Here is a 17798-nt window from a genome sequence, read left to right on the forward strand (position 1 = left end):
CTCGCCACGATCTCCTCGAGATCGATTCGACTCCGTAGCCGTGACCACCGCTCGATCACGACTCGATGGGATTCCGTTTGCCAATCATGGATCCGTTTCATTCCGCTTCCACGGAGTCCTCGTCTCCTCGAGACGGGACAGGTCTCCGAAGTTCGAGAGCTCATCGACCGGGAAAGTCCCGGAGCGATCACGACCGCGGGAGGAATATGGATCTCGCAGAGTCCGACTCGTGTTCCACTACGGAGGTGAAATTTCCTAGAGAAGCGATTATTTTCTTTCGCGCGCCATTTTCTCCCGGCAATTAATGGACTCGCGTTTATCGCTTTGCCGCCTCCGTCGATTAAACTCGAAAACCGACTGGTGTACCTCGAAACTGGGAAAGCGGAACTTTCCTTCGTTCCTCGATGCGAGATACACGCGATGTCAAGCGGTTTCTAACATCGAAATCGAATAGCCGACGCGTTGGTTCTCGATTAAGACTCGTCGTGTCCGATTCGCTACGTTCCGACGTCACGTTTCAGCGAGTGGATAAACTCCGATAGGCGGTAGAGGGCGCGACCGAGTGGGTAACAGCCGGGGGCGATTAGCGGGCCGGTGGCGCTAGTGATTTACGGTACAAGCGCCAAAGCCGCCGTTGGCTTAGGTTGCACCGTTTCCTTCGGTTCTTCCGAGCAAACTTCGCCGTGATATCCACGACCAAAGTAGCCATTACCAGGGTCGTTTTTAACACGGCTAAACGCGATCGCGTAACGGACGATTTGGCCGAGGTAGGTCGGATTAGAAGGGAACGGAAAGGAAAGGTTGGCGAGGGGCGTTAACACGCTTTGATACGACTCAGGCGGATTTTATCGGCGGAAAAAGTTGGCACGTACGAGGAAGTAACGAAGCCTAATTCCTAACCGCGATGACATAATAAGACCGGTCGAAGCAGCGACTCGAACGATAGCCGGGCGCGTGGAGGAAACCGAGCACGCCGCTAACAGCTACTTTCGATCCAGGGAAGCTTTGTTCACGCACGCGTAAACAGACGTATGCACGAGGAATCTCGACGAGCTCGTTACCATGCTCGTACCTGTAATTACGCTATATTACGCGAGCGAAAAATCATAATTTCGCCCGAGCCGGTAACACCGTGGCGAAACGTTAACGAACGAACAACAGCCGGGGTTTAAAGATCGCGACGCGTTCCGGTCGCAAGGGATCCCGGGTCCTCGATCGCGATGCGATCTACGTTTGCTCGCGCTGCGACGAGAGGTGAAGAGGTTGCCAGGTCGATCGAACGATTTAATTGTCGCCACGGCTTATCGACCGAGGCGGATCTCCGACACAGAATCTTTTGGTCCATTCACCTCTCTCTTGACCCGATTTCCGTCCCGAGTACCGTACATAGGCCTCCTGCTCGCTCGCTCGTTCGCCCGCTCGCTTGCATTCGACGTATCCGCGACACGTACCCGCGTCTTCGGCGTCCGGCCTGATCGCTGCGCGGATTTAAGCGGCTTAAGTAGCGCGTGCGAAAATCAGGAGTTCAGCGGGCGGGTCAGCTATGCTCGATTACGCGTCGGGACCGTGCGTTATCCTCTATCGTCTTCTCCTCTATCGTGATCGTAATTAGCGGCTAACGAGACCGAGCAATCGCTCGGATACACCGACATTTCCCCCGCGAGGTGTTTAGAAAACGAGATCGAGCTGCTCCATCGACCATCGCGTCTCGACAGCCAGGCGAATTTCGCGCGGAAATCCCGACGATGACTCGCGCTACGACGCAGACGTAGAACGCTGGTTTCTCGTCGCGCGATACCCTCCTCGTCCGTAATCTCCTGATCGCACTTTCGCCATTCTTCCATTCACACCGCGGGTCTTCCTTTGTGTCGTCCGCGTTTATCCGTGACCGGTGGAATCGCCGCCGAACGAACCGCTAACGAAGCCGAACTTTCTTTCACGGTCGTCTCCGTCCTTCGCGACCGGTTTTGCCGCGTTCGCTCGAGGAACGATGACTCGGTGTATCTCCGTCAATGGCAAGTCCGACGATGGAGACGTTCATCGGGAGGGAAATCGAGAAGAGAGAAGCTTTCGAAGAGGAGATGTACTCGCGAGCAGCGCGTCGAATCGGGCAACGTTTTAATCCCGAGAAACGGAAAGTCGAGTAACGAGGAAGGGTGGCGCTAGTGAGTACGGGGCATCGGTGGATCTGGGTCACGCGCACGACCGAGCCAATCGCGTTTCGCAAGCTTCCACCTAGCGGCGAGCATCTTTATCGAAATATCGCGATTCGATAACCTCGATCGAGACACGTAATCCCGCTCTTACTCCGAGTGTCTCTTCCCACGAATATTTCTATCTCGATCACGACACCGTCCAGGTTCGAGGCGAGACGCGAAGGCGAGACGAAACGCTCCCTGTAGCTATTCCACGCGCGGTCCGGGCTGCCTCGGGACGGGAAGCTAAGCAGCGTGTTTAAAGTAAATCTCGCGCGTTTTACTTCCCGGTAGTGGGTAAATTACCGCGCGGTTTACGGCTGCCATCCACGCGCAATTTCATCCGCGTAAAAATGAACCGTAAGAAAAGCGTTTCGGTCTCGTTCACGGCGATACGATCTAAGCGCGATCATCGACGAGCGCCACTCTCCCTTTTGCCCCGTTTTTGCGGCTCCTTAACCCAGCAATTACTTTAATTCCGCGATCGACACCGGTCATTATCGACGAATGATTTAGAACTCGATGGCCGACGGCGTAGTCCTCGGTGCCGGTGCGCGCCACGGGCATCGCGTTTCCAATGAAAATCCACCTAACCTCGTTGCATTTAATTTCCTTTCGCGTACACAGTCCAACACACAGTCGCCGCGTTCGGAATTTTAATCACGCGCGTCTCTACCCGTGTCGTGAAAGGGAATGAAGCTGGACACGATCGGGGGGGTTCCTGCTACGGCTGCTACGTGAGACTTCTTCGGATAGCACTGTCTAGGCGCGATTAAAGTAACGAGGCAATCTAGGAAACGGGCAGCGTCGATATTCGCGGGGTGTAATGGGTAAAATGGGAGAAAAATGGCGAAGGGAGGACGGAGAAAAGAGAAGGAAGAGATACACCGGCGTGGATACTCACCCGGCAGGATAGGCGACCAGCTCGCTGGTCGCGTCGCAGTCCAGGGCTGCATTGCTCGACACGGTTACGCCGAGCACGCGTTCCAGCTTGATCTGAAACAGATTAAACGGATACCCTTAGTTATCGTCCTTCTGCTCGTTAACGAGATCGCTTTCCAACTCGCGACGCGCAGGCATCTCGAATCCTCCTTCGACCTCCTCGTCGGAACTTCCTCTACAACCTATCCGACCTTACTCCGTATATATATATATCTACCCGGTTAACCGCTCGCGTGGTAATTAACCAGTTAATTAGCGGGTAATTGGCTTCCGGTAAGCGCGCGTACCTAGGGATGGAATTAGCGTGAGCCGTCAACGAGCTCGATCGGTCGATCGAACGCGTGCGACCGGCGTTTAACTAGCAGCTATTTTCCATCTAAGCGATAATCGCTCGATCGTCGAATCGAACGCGATCCGTTCCGACAGCGAGTAACGAGTCGGAGCGTATTTCCCGAGGCGAGAGGTATTTAGGCCGCGCGAAAATCGTGCGAAAGACGCGAAACGCGAGATCGGCCACGATATTAATCTCGCGTTCGATCGAATCCGAGCGAATGCAGGGGAATTCGCACGAACGTGGAAATAGGCGAGAAAGAGCGACGAAAGATGAGAGCTGGTTCTCGCGATGGGTGTCGATAGCTGGCGGACGCTCGCGTGGAAAATTCACCGGCTACTACGCTACTGGGGCACCGCGAAGGCGGGGTTTGTTAATACGGCGTGCTTCCGTTTTTTCTTCTTTTTTCCCCTTTTCTCTCTTTTTCCTTTTTACCACGGCTGTCGGCAGAAGTTCAGAGAAACTCGTCTGATCGATATCAGCGGCACGCCGCGGCGTAACGAGGATATATACCACGCTCGGCGTTCCTCCTCGCCTCGTCGGGCTTTCGTTCTCGAACGAGATTCACTGCACGCGGCCATTGATGGCCAGTTTCTAGGCCACCAAATTATTTCCCCGTAAAACCAGTTTTACGCCTCTCGTTTCCCGACCCTCGACGGAGCATCGTCAACGTCTAACGAGGAACGATTACGAGCCGCGGCAGGGGTAGTAAGAGTTTAATCCGTCCAACGGCGAAAGCTGTCGGAGCAAAGAGTTTTATCGCGTATGCGAATCGACCGATTACCGCACACGGGACGACCGCTAGAAAGCAGCGAGACACGTCTTGGCTGCAACCTCGAAGGTCGCCACTTTCCTCCGAGTTACGACCGAAAGACACCCGCGTCTTCTCTCCCGCTTTCGTCCATCGGCCGATCGCTCGTAATTACGAGCCACTCAGCCGATTCTCCTCGAATCGTCCTACCGTGTCGTCGTTAACGCTACAGTCTAATCTCGAGACGGTATTCCTAATTATTCCCCATTACCTCTCGCTCTCGTTTCGCCTAAAATTCGCCAGCTCCAATTTCCCCGCGCTCTCCTCTCGGGCGAGCGCGACTGTAACGAATTTCCACGCTCGGGAGAGGAGATTGCGCGTGGCGAAGAGGAGAGGAGAGGAGAGGAGTGGAGGAAGGATGAATCCCGGAGAGGGTAAAAGCGGTGCAAGGCCGGTGGAAGAAAGAAGTCGCGGTAAAAGAGAGCAGCGCGAGGGTGCCGGAAGGAGATCTCGAAATGAGAAGAGGCGCGGCGGGTCATTAAGAAAAAGCCGAGTTTTTCTAAAAGAAGCTGCTTCCTCCGCGTTCCAGAAAACCGAGAAATCGTTGGACGGCTCGGAACGGAATTACGATACCTTCGAATCTTATTAGCGAGCTTATTAACCAACCACGGTTCCACTTTCCAGACCTCTGACTCGCCAATCTTCTGCGCTTCACCGAGTTGTTCCTGTCCACGGAACTAGCCGAGCTACGGAAAAATCCCGTTACCGATACACAGGTCCAGGTTACAGAGACTAGCCCGATCGATCGGCAATCGCAGCGATCGCGTAATCGCCGAGGATGACTCGGCTGTATCGCAACCTAGGGTTAGATGGTTAGATGGTTAGACACGGCTAGTTCCGCGGTTCGAGGCCTCTGCCCACGTTTCGGATTCGCTTCGCGGAGGTACCTGCTTCCACTTCCGCCGCGATAGGCTTCGCGAGCGTCGAATGGCTGGAAATCGGCCGGAAATCGGTCGGAAATCGGTCGAAAGAATCGCCGATTTCGAAACGTCGGGACGGTCAGAAGCCGTGCAAACTTTACCCAAGATACAGACTCCGATCCGACGGAAGTTGCGGGACGCGTATATGGTCCGCGGAGAATGGAGATCGGCGTAGGAGGAGAGAGCCAGAGGCACTGGCGCGACATTGATTCCGCGCACGGACGCCGCGTTTCGCGTGGGTGCTTGGTCGGCGTTGCTCGCGAACGTCGTGGAGGAAAATCGGCGACATCGTGGTCATAGGTGGAAACAAGGACGACGCGATCGGAGAGGCTGGAGGAATTAATTCGCTCGGTTAGCAGAGACGAGCGGGAGAAGGGAGCGACACGCGAGGCGAAGCGATCCGAGCTTCGGAGAAAGTAGGAGTAATTTCTCACGGGGTGAAACCGTGCATCTATGAGCGAGCAGCTGATCGATCGCCACAATGACCGGAGAAAACCACGCGAAACGACAGGTAGAAAGGGAAGACCGCGCGCGATTAAACGGAGAACGGTGTCGCGCGAAGCTGCGTGTTCCCCGTAATTTAACAAACTCTCCAATAGCTATCGCCGACCTAACTGCGTCCACGATCAGGTTCGCGGGTATTTTCGATCCCGCGACAGGATCTCTCTCGTCCGATTGGTCGACCCGTAGACGCAGCTCGAGTCGTCGCAGCGAACCCGAAAGACATCCTCGCGAATGTTTGATCCAGGGGTTACGACTTTCTCCCTGATGGATGGATCGATCGGTGGAGATATCGGTGGAGATATCGGTGGAGATCGGTTGAAATCGGTTTCGAGCAGTGGCGCATTGGAGTCGCGAAATCGCTAAATAGTCCGCGACCGATCTCGGACACGGAACAATTGGGAAGGAAGCAACGGGGCACCCTAGAGGACCTTGAAAGCGGAGGAACAAGGCCGAGAAGTGGAGTGAACGGTGGCGGAGATACGACGCGGTTCCGTTCGGATGGAGAGATCGGTCGATGGTCGGCTCTCAAACGATCGCGTTAATAGGATCGACCTACACCGGAGTGAAGCGGAATGGCTCGAGCACCGACATCGGTCCATGGAAATCGTAACGCGCCGGATGTGGGCACGGGAGCGCGCGTGCCACGGATTTCTGTGTATGTACATCTATGGTCGTTGTACGGAAGGTTTCGCAACGAGCGCCGTTGCCGTGGCCGTTTCGCGGAACACGCGCTGCAAAACGCGTACCGGTGTCGTAAGGTGCTCGAGAGACCGGCCGTGCACAGCACACGGATGCCATAAAACGGGCGCAGATCGCGCGAGGAGATCGGCTAGAAATCTTTTCGCGTTTCGCTACGCGAAACAGGATCGGGGAGCTGTCGAATTTCCGGTGTCTGGCCCGACGTCGCCATTTTCGCCTGGAGATCGGCAACCGTCCGACAGTTCACCGACTGCGGGAAGATTAATCGGTGGCGGGATCGGAACCAGTTTGCCTCTGGCGACGCGACCGACGCTGAGTTATCATCGCCGATTAACAATCGAATAACGCGCGCTTGCGGTGGAACCGGTTGCGACGCTTTTAGCGATGATCCAGCAGGCGTCCTTGCGCGTGAACCGCGTCGCGTTAACCGACTTTTTGCGTTTCCTCTCGCGTCCTCGAGCACGCCACGACTACCGTGTGTCTTCGATCCCGATGGCTGCCGAACGAAAGGGAAAACCTCCTCGAGACGGAGATCCGCGTCGTTGACTTTTCCACGGCGTCGAGTCGAACCCTCGGAGTAAACACGCGAGATCCAGGCTTCCGGTTTTCCTGACAAACCCGCGCGATCCTTTGTTCGGACGTAGGTTGCGTTAGAGTCGGTTGCGAAACGCGGCATCGCGCGTTCCGTGCAAGGACGAGCAGCCAAGACGCGTGTTTCGCGAGAGCAAAGACGACTACGCGACGATGGTCCGATGGCGGCCGGGATGTGCCAGCAGCTCGTCGAGCCGAAAAACGCTCGGCGTTGGCAAGGAAATCGGGCGCGAGTAATCGATAGCGATATCGAGGATACGGGAATCGTGGGAAGCGACTGGGAAGCGACTGGGAAGCGACTGGGAAGCGGTGAGAAACGAGCGGGGAGGTCGGCAGGGATCACGAGTCCCGCGACGATCCCTGGCAAGCTGCAAGTATCTATTATCGCGCGGCGAGCATCGGCCGAGACGAAGAGAGGCTCGAGGAGCGTTTCGAGGATCGATACGACGAAAGGAATGCGGGAACGTCTGCACCTATACGCGACCACGCGTGGAACAACACTGCCTCTCTCTGGTCAGAGCAAGCGCTTACGCGACACTTGTGCGTGATCGCGATGGATCTACGAATCTACGCGTCCGTCTTCGTCGCTGACTGACACCCTCTGGGTATCGTTTCCCTCTCGTCGCTCCGCGGCGTAGCGCGCGGCCGTCGATCTTGGCGTTTCGCTCGAGAGATCGCGAGAAGCAAGAGGAATTCTTACGCGATTCAGCATGCTTCGCGTTCCCACGCAGTTCCTCCGAATCCACGAAACGTCAGTTGGCCAGAGGTGGCATGGCGAGAGGAGACCAGGCGAGACGAGCAGCGGAAAAAGGCAGACTCACGTAGGAGACGTAATTCGCGAGACTAACGACGAGCTGGAAGCAGCAGCTGCATCGCGATACACCGCGCGGTGACGTAACGTACAACCGACGGAAGGCAAGGTCTCCTTCGCATAATGCGAAGCCTTACGTAACACCGGCCAGGGTACGTCGCGACTGAATGAAAAGAGCCGACAGACCCGAGAGTCTCCGTCTCACCGCCTTCCTGTCAAGGGTAACGCCGATCCCCTTCTGCGCCGCGGACACCTCTCAAGGACGATGACCCCTGGCTCGCCATCTCGCCATCGTTCCAACCTTTCCACGTAATTTCCGTCGATTCGGAGACACTTTTCCAACTCCACGACTCCAAGACACGAGCGTATTCGCCTTGACACCTTCCACAGACCACGAGATCTCGTAGACACGAGAGTATTACGGCTCCCGGAGGCCCTCGAGTTCGAGACGGTTCGAGCAAACTCCGCTAATGGTATCGTTTCCTACGCGGACTGCGAGTTCGCCTGGTAGCCGAGATAGCACGCCATTTTTGCCGCGGAGGTATGCAAATTAGAGGTCTCCGCGATAGCGGTCCCTTTATCTCGATTTATTCGAATGCTCGGTCGTTACGCGAGCTACGCTGTTCGCCACTGCGACTCGCACCAAGCTCGTACCGTGTTTCAGGAAGTTGTCGAAAGCAGAGCGAAGACACGGGGAAAGAGGGAGCGGTTGGGACGACCGGAAAAGTTTCGACGCCGAGGCGTGCGAAAAACCGTGTTTTCCGCGATGACGCCGGACTCGGTTAGCGTAATTTCGCGTGGAACACGACGGTGGAAGGGATAATGCCGGTGTGTACACGAAACGCTACTCGCGGCGCTGCGTCTCTCGAAGGACGCGGTTAATCGCGCGCGACGATAAATATTTAGCCGCGAGCGGAGGTACACGCGCGATGCGTTCTTCCGTGGAGAGAAGTACGCGTTAAAAGACAGTAGGTTAAGCGAATGACGCGAACGTCTAGATGCAAACGGGAGATGACGGAAGCCGAGCAAAATCGGACACCAGTCGCGGAAAAGAGGGAGAAAAAGACGGTCGTAAATCACGAGGCGCGAGGTGTAAAAATGATCGCGAACGCCAAAAATATCTGACACGATGCATATCCGTATCGAAAAATACGCGACGAGAGACGGTTCCGAGAAGGAATTATTCGCTACGCGATAAATATTTATCGTTAAACTCGTTTGCATCGGTCGAGGTGGAAGGCTAATTAGCCTGCTACGTGCGTAGCGAGCGCCGCGAGATTGCCACTCAAATAATTCATCTCCGCGTCGTTTGGAAATTGCACGGTGCGTCTTCGACGAACGAGGGAAAAGAAAGCAGCGAAGTAATAATAATTGTTACAAGAAGAAGGAAAAGAAAAGGAAAAGGAAGAGGCGACGTATTCCCGTTCCGCGTAATACCGGTTGCGGAGCAGCCGCGAGCGATTTCTCGTCTTGTCTGCGTTTCGGTGGAGGATGAGCGAGGAATACGGAAAAGTTCGCACGCCCTATGGCAACGGCTGGCGCAAAACGGTACCGGCTGAGACGCACGCTTGATCGATATCGCTCGTTGGCGGAATGCTGCCGCAGCCTCGGCGGGGAACACCCGATAAATCTGCCGAACGCGCGCGATCAACGCGATATCGTCGCGGCAACCGAGGAGGCTGGGGTTCGAGAGGAATCGGGAAACGGAACGATCCGCGGGAAAAGATGGACGGATAAGCGAGGCCGACTCGCAGCCATGCGTCTGGCAAACGGCGAGGAACCGATTGCCGCCGGATATTCCACTCCTCGACGGAGCCTATCATCGCGTCGGTGCACCCAAGGTGCCGCCGCGCCTGTTAACGACCTCCTTCGTCCCGTCGCTGGTTCCGATGATCCACCGATTTATTCCGCGATGGGACCCCGATCCAGCGCTACGCGAGGATCGTCGATGGTGTGGACGAATCGCGAGAGTTTCGTGCATCGAGTAACAGGTAGAATCGATCAAACGCGTAGGGAATTGGATTACCGTGTCTACCTGTCCCACGAACAGGTGGCGAAAAGCGACGGTTCCGGAGGTTAATCTATCGGCGACGGTAGAGGATGGCAGAGGATGGCGGAGGATGGCAGTGGATGGCAGAGGATGACAAAGGTCGCGACACGCGCGAGTATACTTCGAGTCGCATGCACGTCCGCGTTGCCATAGCAGATCGATCTAACGGGCTATTACGAGTTTCGTGCAAAGCCGTTTTTCCCCGCGTCCGCTGCGTCGCCGCGTGTAAGCCACACCCTGGTACAGTTATACCGCATCGGCGAAGAATAAGAATAAGCTCGCTCGCCCGCGTCCAAGAGACAGCAGCCACGGTCTCCGCGAACGTGTGCAACGGTTAAACGAACCCCAGACACGGAAATTTACGCGTGCCGCGACGATAAGCACCGGTTCGCCGACTTATCGCGGCGTATCGCTCGATTTATCCGACCGGCAGCGGGGGGACCCAAGTGGAACGCGGACGGACGCGTGCAGCCACCATTTTTACCTCCGCCAACGAGTTTCCCAAGCTTCGCGGTAATTACCGCGCTAATGGCCGTCGCGTCTTCCGACAGCGGCGAGTGGGTCGAAAGAGGATCGAGGAAGGAGTTAAATCGGTTATTAATCGGCTGAAGCGCGCGATCCCCGCGCTCGCCGATGAAAAGTCCACTGCCATTTCCAGACGGCTATAATTAGCGCCTGCGAGTCGATACTCTCTCGATGAACTTTCCGCCACGCGTTTCCGCGCGTTTACGTGCACGAGCGCGGCCGTGAGAACCGATCTAATCCGTAACGATCGAAAACGAAATTTATTCACCGATTTACCTTCGTCGAGTCGCTGATTTACCGTTGCTTGTGTAAGATACGCGGGAACGAGGGAAGAGGAAGCGTTCGTCGAACAACGAAATAATCTATAATCGGAAAAAGGAAAACGCGCACCACGGCCGATAATAATTACCGCGTTGGCCGCCATAATGGCTCCAATTTATGCTAAGCAGCCCTACATGCGAGCGGTAATCTCGTCGACCGCGAGGAAACCGCGTGAACCGAGCACAACCGGTAGCCAGGCAGCCCGAGTTTCCAGCGTTTCTCGAATTCTTATCCGTTAAACGAATTCCGCCAAGGTCCGTCTAACGAGTGTCGCAATTACGACCCGTAATTGCGCATTGTTTACGGCGAGCTCGAGCCAAGCGTTTCGTCGCGAATGTGTGCCTGTAAGCCGGGTTAGAAGGTTAGCGCTAACAGGCCTACAGTGGAAGCCTCGCGTCATAGTCCGCGATGTCCGGCAACGGGTTCAGAAGCGACCAATGTCCCGTTCGACTCTCGGTTCTTCGATTAGCGTACTCCACGCAGTGGTAGCTGCCTGGCTATCCATGATTCGAGTGGAATCGAGCAACGTAGAAACCGACGAGGAGAGGAAAGTGCACGGGTCGCTCGTTAGCTCGTGGCACTGGGTTAGCCGGGACGACTGAAAGCTTGGATTGCGTGTGCGTCGGGCAAATGGTGGCGTTGCACGAGATAAACGCTAGAAAGAAGGCAGGTGGTTACCGTGGCAGCGTTCTCGTTGCCGGGGAAAAGGACTATCGCGGAAAGTGTGCCACACACGCTGCCTTTCCGACCATTTTCGACCGACTGCTCTGACCCAACTCGCTCCGTACAGGTTCGATCGGAATCCTAGCCGTGGGAGCTGCAGCTGCCACTCGATGAAAACGCGACTACGCTCGTCACACGAGTCAGACCCAACGACGATGAAAGTCAGCGGGAGATCCCGGCCATTTTCCACCGATCCCGTACGAGTCAGACCTAGCCGTGGAAACTGGCTCGAGCGTGCATGGATCCTCTTACCTGACTTCTGCTCCAGGAATTATCAACGCGTTCCCGTTGGATGACGCACCACTGGATGCGTCACTCGGGTTTTTGCTTTGGGAACGCGTCATTTGGGATTTTATTTGACAACGCGTCAAATCTGAGGGATTTTCGCGTATCCGACTTGGAACGGACAAACATGCGCCTGTAAATGGCTCGATTTCTCTTTCTAAATGACGTATCCGACATAGAGGGACAATGGGGAAAGAAGAGACACGAAATCTAGGGGTACCTATCTATGTCAAACGCAGCTGCAGACACGTCCAACTAGGTCCTATCAAATTCGTCGTTGGACGACGACACAGGCAACGATATTTTAACCGATGGAAAGACGATTCAGACGAAATTTTCGATCAATCGACAGCGTCCAACTCTGCACAAGTTAGACGAGAATCTCATCCTCGAATCCGGACAACCTCTGACGTTCGGAGCGAGATCGCGCGATCGGAGGACGCGATCGAAGCGGCGACTGGGATGATAAGGACAGTGGTCGAAGAGCGGAGCGTTTACGAGCGTGAAAAGAGAGCCGGCGTGGAGGAATTAACGCGGACACCGATGTGCAACGAGGCAACGCGACTTGTGCTTGTTGCGCGTCGATTTGAATACGGTTTGGGTAAAATCGCTGCGGGAGAGGCAGGTGAATGGTACTCTCGCGAGATGGAAGTAGCGATTAAAACCTGGTGGCGGATCGACGAGGTGCAGCGCGGGATCGGGATTTTTCAACGCGTATGAATAGACGCGGAACGGACGCGAATCATCGAGGCATGCCTCGTTGCGAATACGCCATCACGAATGCAGTTTCAATGGACTTTAACGCAAGATCGAGCGTCGATATCGGGTCGGAACGAACGGAGAGGAAGCCCGCGCGCGGGCAAACTTTCGTCGGAGATAGAGAACGAGCAGCGTTAGAACCTTGATTACGAGTCGAGGAGGTTAGGTCTAACTCTGGGAAGCCTCTAATCTAGCTATCCTATCCTTATCAACCTCGCGGAATACTTGGGCTTGAAGCACAGCTTGTTTCCCGTATTAATCGAAACGTCGTTGAACATCCTCATCTTCTGGATCGTTTCGAACTTCCTCTTACTCTCTTCCCCCTTTTCGTCTGTCAATGGCGTCCTGTTCAGCTCGTTCCGCTCGTCTCGATCGAGTCTTTGCGATTTTGTCCGAGGAAAAATCACGAGGATGAGTGCGAGAACCGGAAAGCGATAAGACTCGCATCTTCTCTAGACGCGTCTCGATTTATCGACGTCCTGTCCGACCGGAAAGACCAGGAAGACCAGGAAGAAGCGAGACCCGTTGAGATTACAGAGAAGCTACTCTTCAAACGTACGAAGTTTGTTTTGCGAAATGAAACGATTCCATTGACGCCGAACGGAAGAGAGACGCGGCAACGTAGGCACGCGCGACGCGCATTCGTGGTTATCGAGGAAGAAAAAGCGCATGACCGATTAATTCGCTTGCCGAGCATTAACCGCGATGGTTTTCCGGTAATCGGTGGATAAACGCCGCTATCCGGCCGATGATCGCAACGGCCACGCGGAGGAAAAGAAGCGAAGACGAGCAGCAGAAACAATCCGCTTCCTCTTCCGTTCGATACCACGTTCGTGAACTCGGGGGAAGCCAGCGGGCGCGCGAATGGGGACCGGAAGTGCGCCGGTACCGATCGCTCCTCGGAGCTGCACGCGTTTACGTAACCTCGCGATGCTTCCATTAAAAAGCGACCATTCCGACGACGTCTATGGCCCTGGCATAACCACGTCGGACCGTCGATACTTTCCGAAATAACCGTGGTTAATATTTCAGCGAATCGAGCGAATCGACGAGGTAGCCGAACGAGGCCGGAGTACGAGACCGCGATCTAGGAGGCGCGTGGAAACTGCCCTTTACATTCCTTCGGAATTACCGTACCGTTACGATACGACGCCCCATCCCCATTGTTCCACGCGCTAATCCTCGACGAAATTACAGCGACTGCGAGTATAACAGTAACTGCGAGGTAGAGGAACAACGGCGGAATTGCTCGAGTAAACGGTCAACGGAGTTATGGGAAACTTCTGCTCCGCTGTTCTCGCGTGAATATCTGCACCAGAAACGGCTTCTGGGTGACTTTGCCGGGTTAGAGAATCCGAGGACGAGATGGGACAAGCGTATAGACTCGTGGCAAAGCTGATTACGAAGCTGAGCGAAACCGCGGAGGAGCCGCGGAGGTATTGCGGAACGGCAAACAGCTGCACCTGCGTGGCGAGTTGGCAGTCGGTAGGCGCAAGAGATAATAGCGAGTGCGTGCATACGTACGTCGTAGGCCGGGATACTCTCCTTGTCCCGCACCACGGGCGAGCAGTTCCTCGCCGCTGTCAGGGCCATTTTCCACCTCGGGTGCCGCCCCTTTTCCTCCTATTTTCCACCTGCTTTCCACCTTATTTCCACCAATCTTCCACCCACCGACTCTGCTGTCCAGCCCGGGCTCGCGTGTCTCGTCTTTCTCGGTCACCGCGTGCCGCCGCTTTCCCGCATCTCTCTCTAGCCGTTTCCACTTTTTTCCTTTCCACCGCCTTATTTTCACTCGCGAGACCACGATCCAACGGCCTCCGACGAGTTATCTCTCGGATCTCTCCCGACCGGCACCATCCACCGGAACGCGAGTCGCGTCACGAAGATGCGGCTCCGACTTCCGTTTCATCGGGAGAGGCCTGGTCCGAGGATCACGCGATTTCTTCGGCTAGGCAGCCGTCGCTCGATCACCGTTTCCTCGATCTTCGTTCCATCGACTCCGCGACCTTCCCGGTCGAGGGATCGCTCCTGTGTTCGTCGGGTCCGCCGATATAGCGTCGCGTCTAGATCGCGTCTAGGTCGCGCAAGTGTCCACCGGAAGCGACGCACGAATCGTTGACGCCTATTGGTCAGAGTGGCTTGTACGGTACTTCGCACGCGCGTAAATTAACCGACAAGTTCACGTCCCGGTGCAGTGGCAGCAATGTGCGCGTACGTGGCAGCGACGCCAGGCGTCGGAGTCATTTGGCAGCGGCGAGCTGAATCATTCGGTCCTTCCACTCGCGTGTTTGCATCTTCTTAAAGAGACCAACTGTCTTCGTCGATTCGCGAGTGTATCTAGACGCGGCGCGGTCAGGCTAGGTTTGGTAGCCAAAGCGGTGGCGGCGTCTGAGTGGATTGCGTAACGGGTGGATTTAATCGCGGGTAATTGGTCGCACCGGTGATCGCGTGGCCGCTGACGAGCCGGCCAGAGAGGGAAAGGAAATCGGACGAACCGAAGAGCGACAGGAAGAAGAACGACGGAGGACGTCCGACTCCGAACTGAGGTGTTCTCCGGTCTCTACTCCTCCGACAATCATAAGCAAAAACCCGGTCCCGATCACTCCATCCGACCGAGAACCGGGCACGCTGCGACCACTTCCGTGTTTCTTCGTCGCAGAATACCATTTTACAAAGATAGCTTTATTTTTCGTCCCGCTGCGCCGTATTAAGCCACGACCCGACGGACATTCCAGCCTCGCGAGCGCACCTAACCTCAAACAGCGTTCTTCCCGGCCTCCGATACGCAGCGAGACAATTTCCTTCCCTCGCGTGGAACGTTCTCGGTCGCGTTTGTTTACGCCGGTATCCTACGTGGGTATCTGGCTTGTCCTCGATCGCTCGGCACGACGAATACGAAAACTACACACCCACGTTCGGCCGACCATTTCGACTCTCACGGTCACTGGAACCACGATCCTGTCAATGGGCCTTGCGATCTTGGCAGTTCGAATAATCGACTTCTAACTTGACATCGATTGTATCGGAGTGTCGAACTCGATAAGAGACTCGAGTCGTTAAAATCTCGCTACACAGAGAAATGTCCGTTCGAAAATGGCGCCACTGGATCGGACAGTAATTCGTAATCTGTGGTAACGCGAGTCGAGTTTCGCGTCGATTCTTAATAAATCGAGCGACGGGAGACACGAGGACAATGTTAATGTAAAGTATCGTGCGACGCAATCGCGTGTTCATACCGAGAAGTGCCGAGTTGCACGATCGGACTTTGTTTACAGCGAGCGTCGATGGTACTAAGATGGCGCTGCGGTAGGTTTCAGCGCGCAGCCTCGTCTGCGCATCGCGGCCCGATGCAGTGGCTTTTCGTCGCGCAATCCTCGTGTTTGTGTTGTTTCGTTACGGAAAATGCCAAGTAATGCAATCGAACTTCGTTAATATTAAAAATTAGCGAGATCGAGGCCAAATTGCGGCAGCATTTCGACCTCGAAATCCGAACAACGCTTTCTGCTCTTATCAGACGACGTGTTTCGCTGTCACGATCCCAACGACGAATAATCGTCGCAAAAACAGAACTAAATCTACCAATACGCAAAGTTTCGGATAGAATGGTAACCCGAAGACCTTGCACTCGCTTTGTATGCGTCGTTCCTTGCTTTGATAAATACCACTCGACAGCAGCGGTTTGAATTTTTATCTTTTATAGATATTCGACTTTTCCTGACTTTTTCTTCCATTAAGCATGTAGTATACGTTAAGCGAATGGGTAAATATTAGTAAAAAAATTGTTTATTTTATACAATAAAGTCGTCTTTTTGATCCAATATTTTAACAGCGTCGCTTACTCTGTTTGACGACTATACCCATCATCCTTTGATTCTCGCGACACGTATAGGCGCACGCTCCGAATAAAGGTCGCCACAGCTGACTGGTTAAACGTTTCTCGAATATGCATGCACCCTCTCGTGTCTTTGCTCGAATCGAGCGCAGTCGACGTAACTCGAATTTAGCCGGGTTATTTCTCGGGATAGTAGACTGTCGATTCGTGGCAAGAAAGTAAAACTCCGAAAGCCAGATCGCGGCTTCAGATTGAAACGGTCTATGCAACCGGCGGATCGCGAACGAAAACCGGAACGCTGAATATGTATGCCCGAAAAATCGCCGCGCGACGGATGAAAGTGAATCTGTAATTTCTGCAAATCTGCCGTGAGACTTTCGGCAAACGACCGATCCGACATTGCTCTTTCGCGTAACGTCGCATAATTGTCCCGATATAGCCTCTGACCGCCGCTTCTCCCGCCATCTTCCTTTCTTTCCTCGTAAAATATTAAATTCTTTTATCATCGTTCCGGATGCTTCATCTCCGAGAGATGAAATACATTTCCCTAGGACATCGTCATCCTCTTGACCCATTTGCATCATTCGCGTGTATACATGGTGTCCCATTTGAGCTGACGCTGCGAAAGCTTGATAAACAAGCGATGCAAGAAGAACACTATAACGTATACCTTTTGATATTTAATATTTCTGCATTTTATATTTAACTCCTCTTGCTACCATTTAATTACGAAAAATTATACAACGAAGAGTATAATAAAGCTAATAAAGTACCAGCTACTACGTAAAGCAATTTCATCTGCGGTAAAATTGGATGAAAAATTTTTAGAAATTCTTCTCGGGTTGCAAAGCGTAATTACGATCGCGTGATTAGGATAGCTCATAATGGCGCGAAGAATTCTCGCGATGGAGGAATGTCTGCGGTGTCAGACCCAGGATTGTACCTCGAAGGGTTGGAAATAGAAATAATTCGAAATCCGTGACAGATTTGAAATTCCGCTCTGTTGCGTTCGCAGTAAACCGCGTTAATCCCGCGGTAAAACGAGTCGTCGGTGTGGCTGATAAATTCGGTGGCTGGGAAGCCGGGACACGGCTGGGACACGTATTCGTACAGAAACAACGAGTTATTTAGCCGGATGATGTAATCGGGCTGCTCGTGGATGCGCGTCGATCCGACGAACCGCCACACTCGTCGTAATTTCATCGAAATTTGCATACGGACTCGCCCTGCTGCGTATCAGGCTGCACGAGTGGAGACCATTGACGCGCGTCTCGGGACGTGCGTCATTTCGCCAAAATTTTTCTCCCCTCGTCGAAGCAATGATTTCCTTTTTAATTACAGCCCTGTCGACCGATTTTTCGTCGGAGACTAATTCAAAATGGCGAATTATACCGTAAAATCCCTCGGAGACCGGTAAGAACCGAGCGATCGAGCGACCAACTAGAGTGAATTGTCGATGGAACTCGCGCGACTAGAATGGAGCGAGTAGATAATTAATT

The 17798-nt window shown here is 54.2% G+C and overlaps 1 protein-coding gene across 1 annotated transcript in view; it reads right to left on the reverse strand.

Annotated features, from left to right (window-relative positions):
• The window catches only part of Wdr62 (WD repeat domain 62), a 91315-nt gene that overhangs the window by 22636 nt on the left and 50881 nt on the right, over positions 1 to 17798 (reverse strand). Inside the window, 1 exon segment of the mRNA XM_017899151.1 lies at positions 3100 to 3191. Coding sequence (XP_017754640.1) covers positions 3100 to 3191 — 92 coding nt within the window.

This window comes from Eufriesea mexicana, unplaced genomic scaffold, assembly GCF_001483705.2.
Source record: "Eufriesea mexicana isolate 0111107269 unplaced genomic scaffold, ASM148370v2 scaffold793, whole genome shotgun sequence".
NCBI classification, from domain to species: domain Eukaryota; kingdom Metazoa; phylum Arthropoda; class Insecta; order Hymenoptera; family Apidae; genus Eufriesea; species Eufriesea mexicana.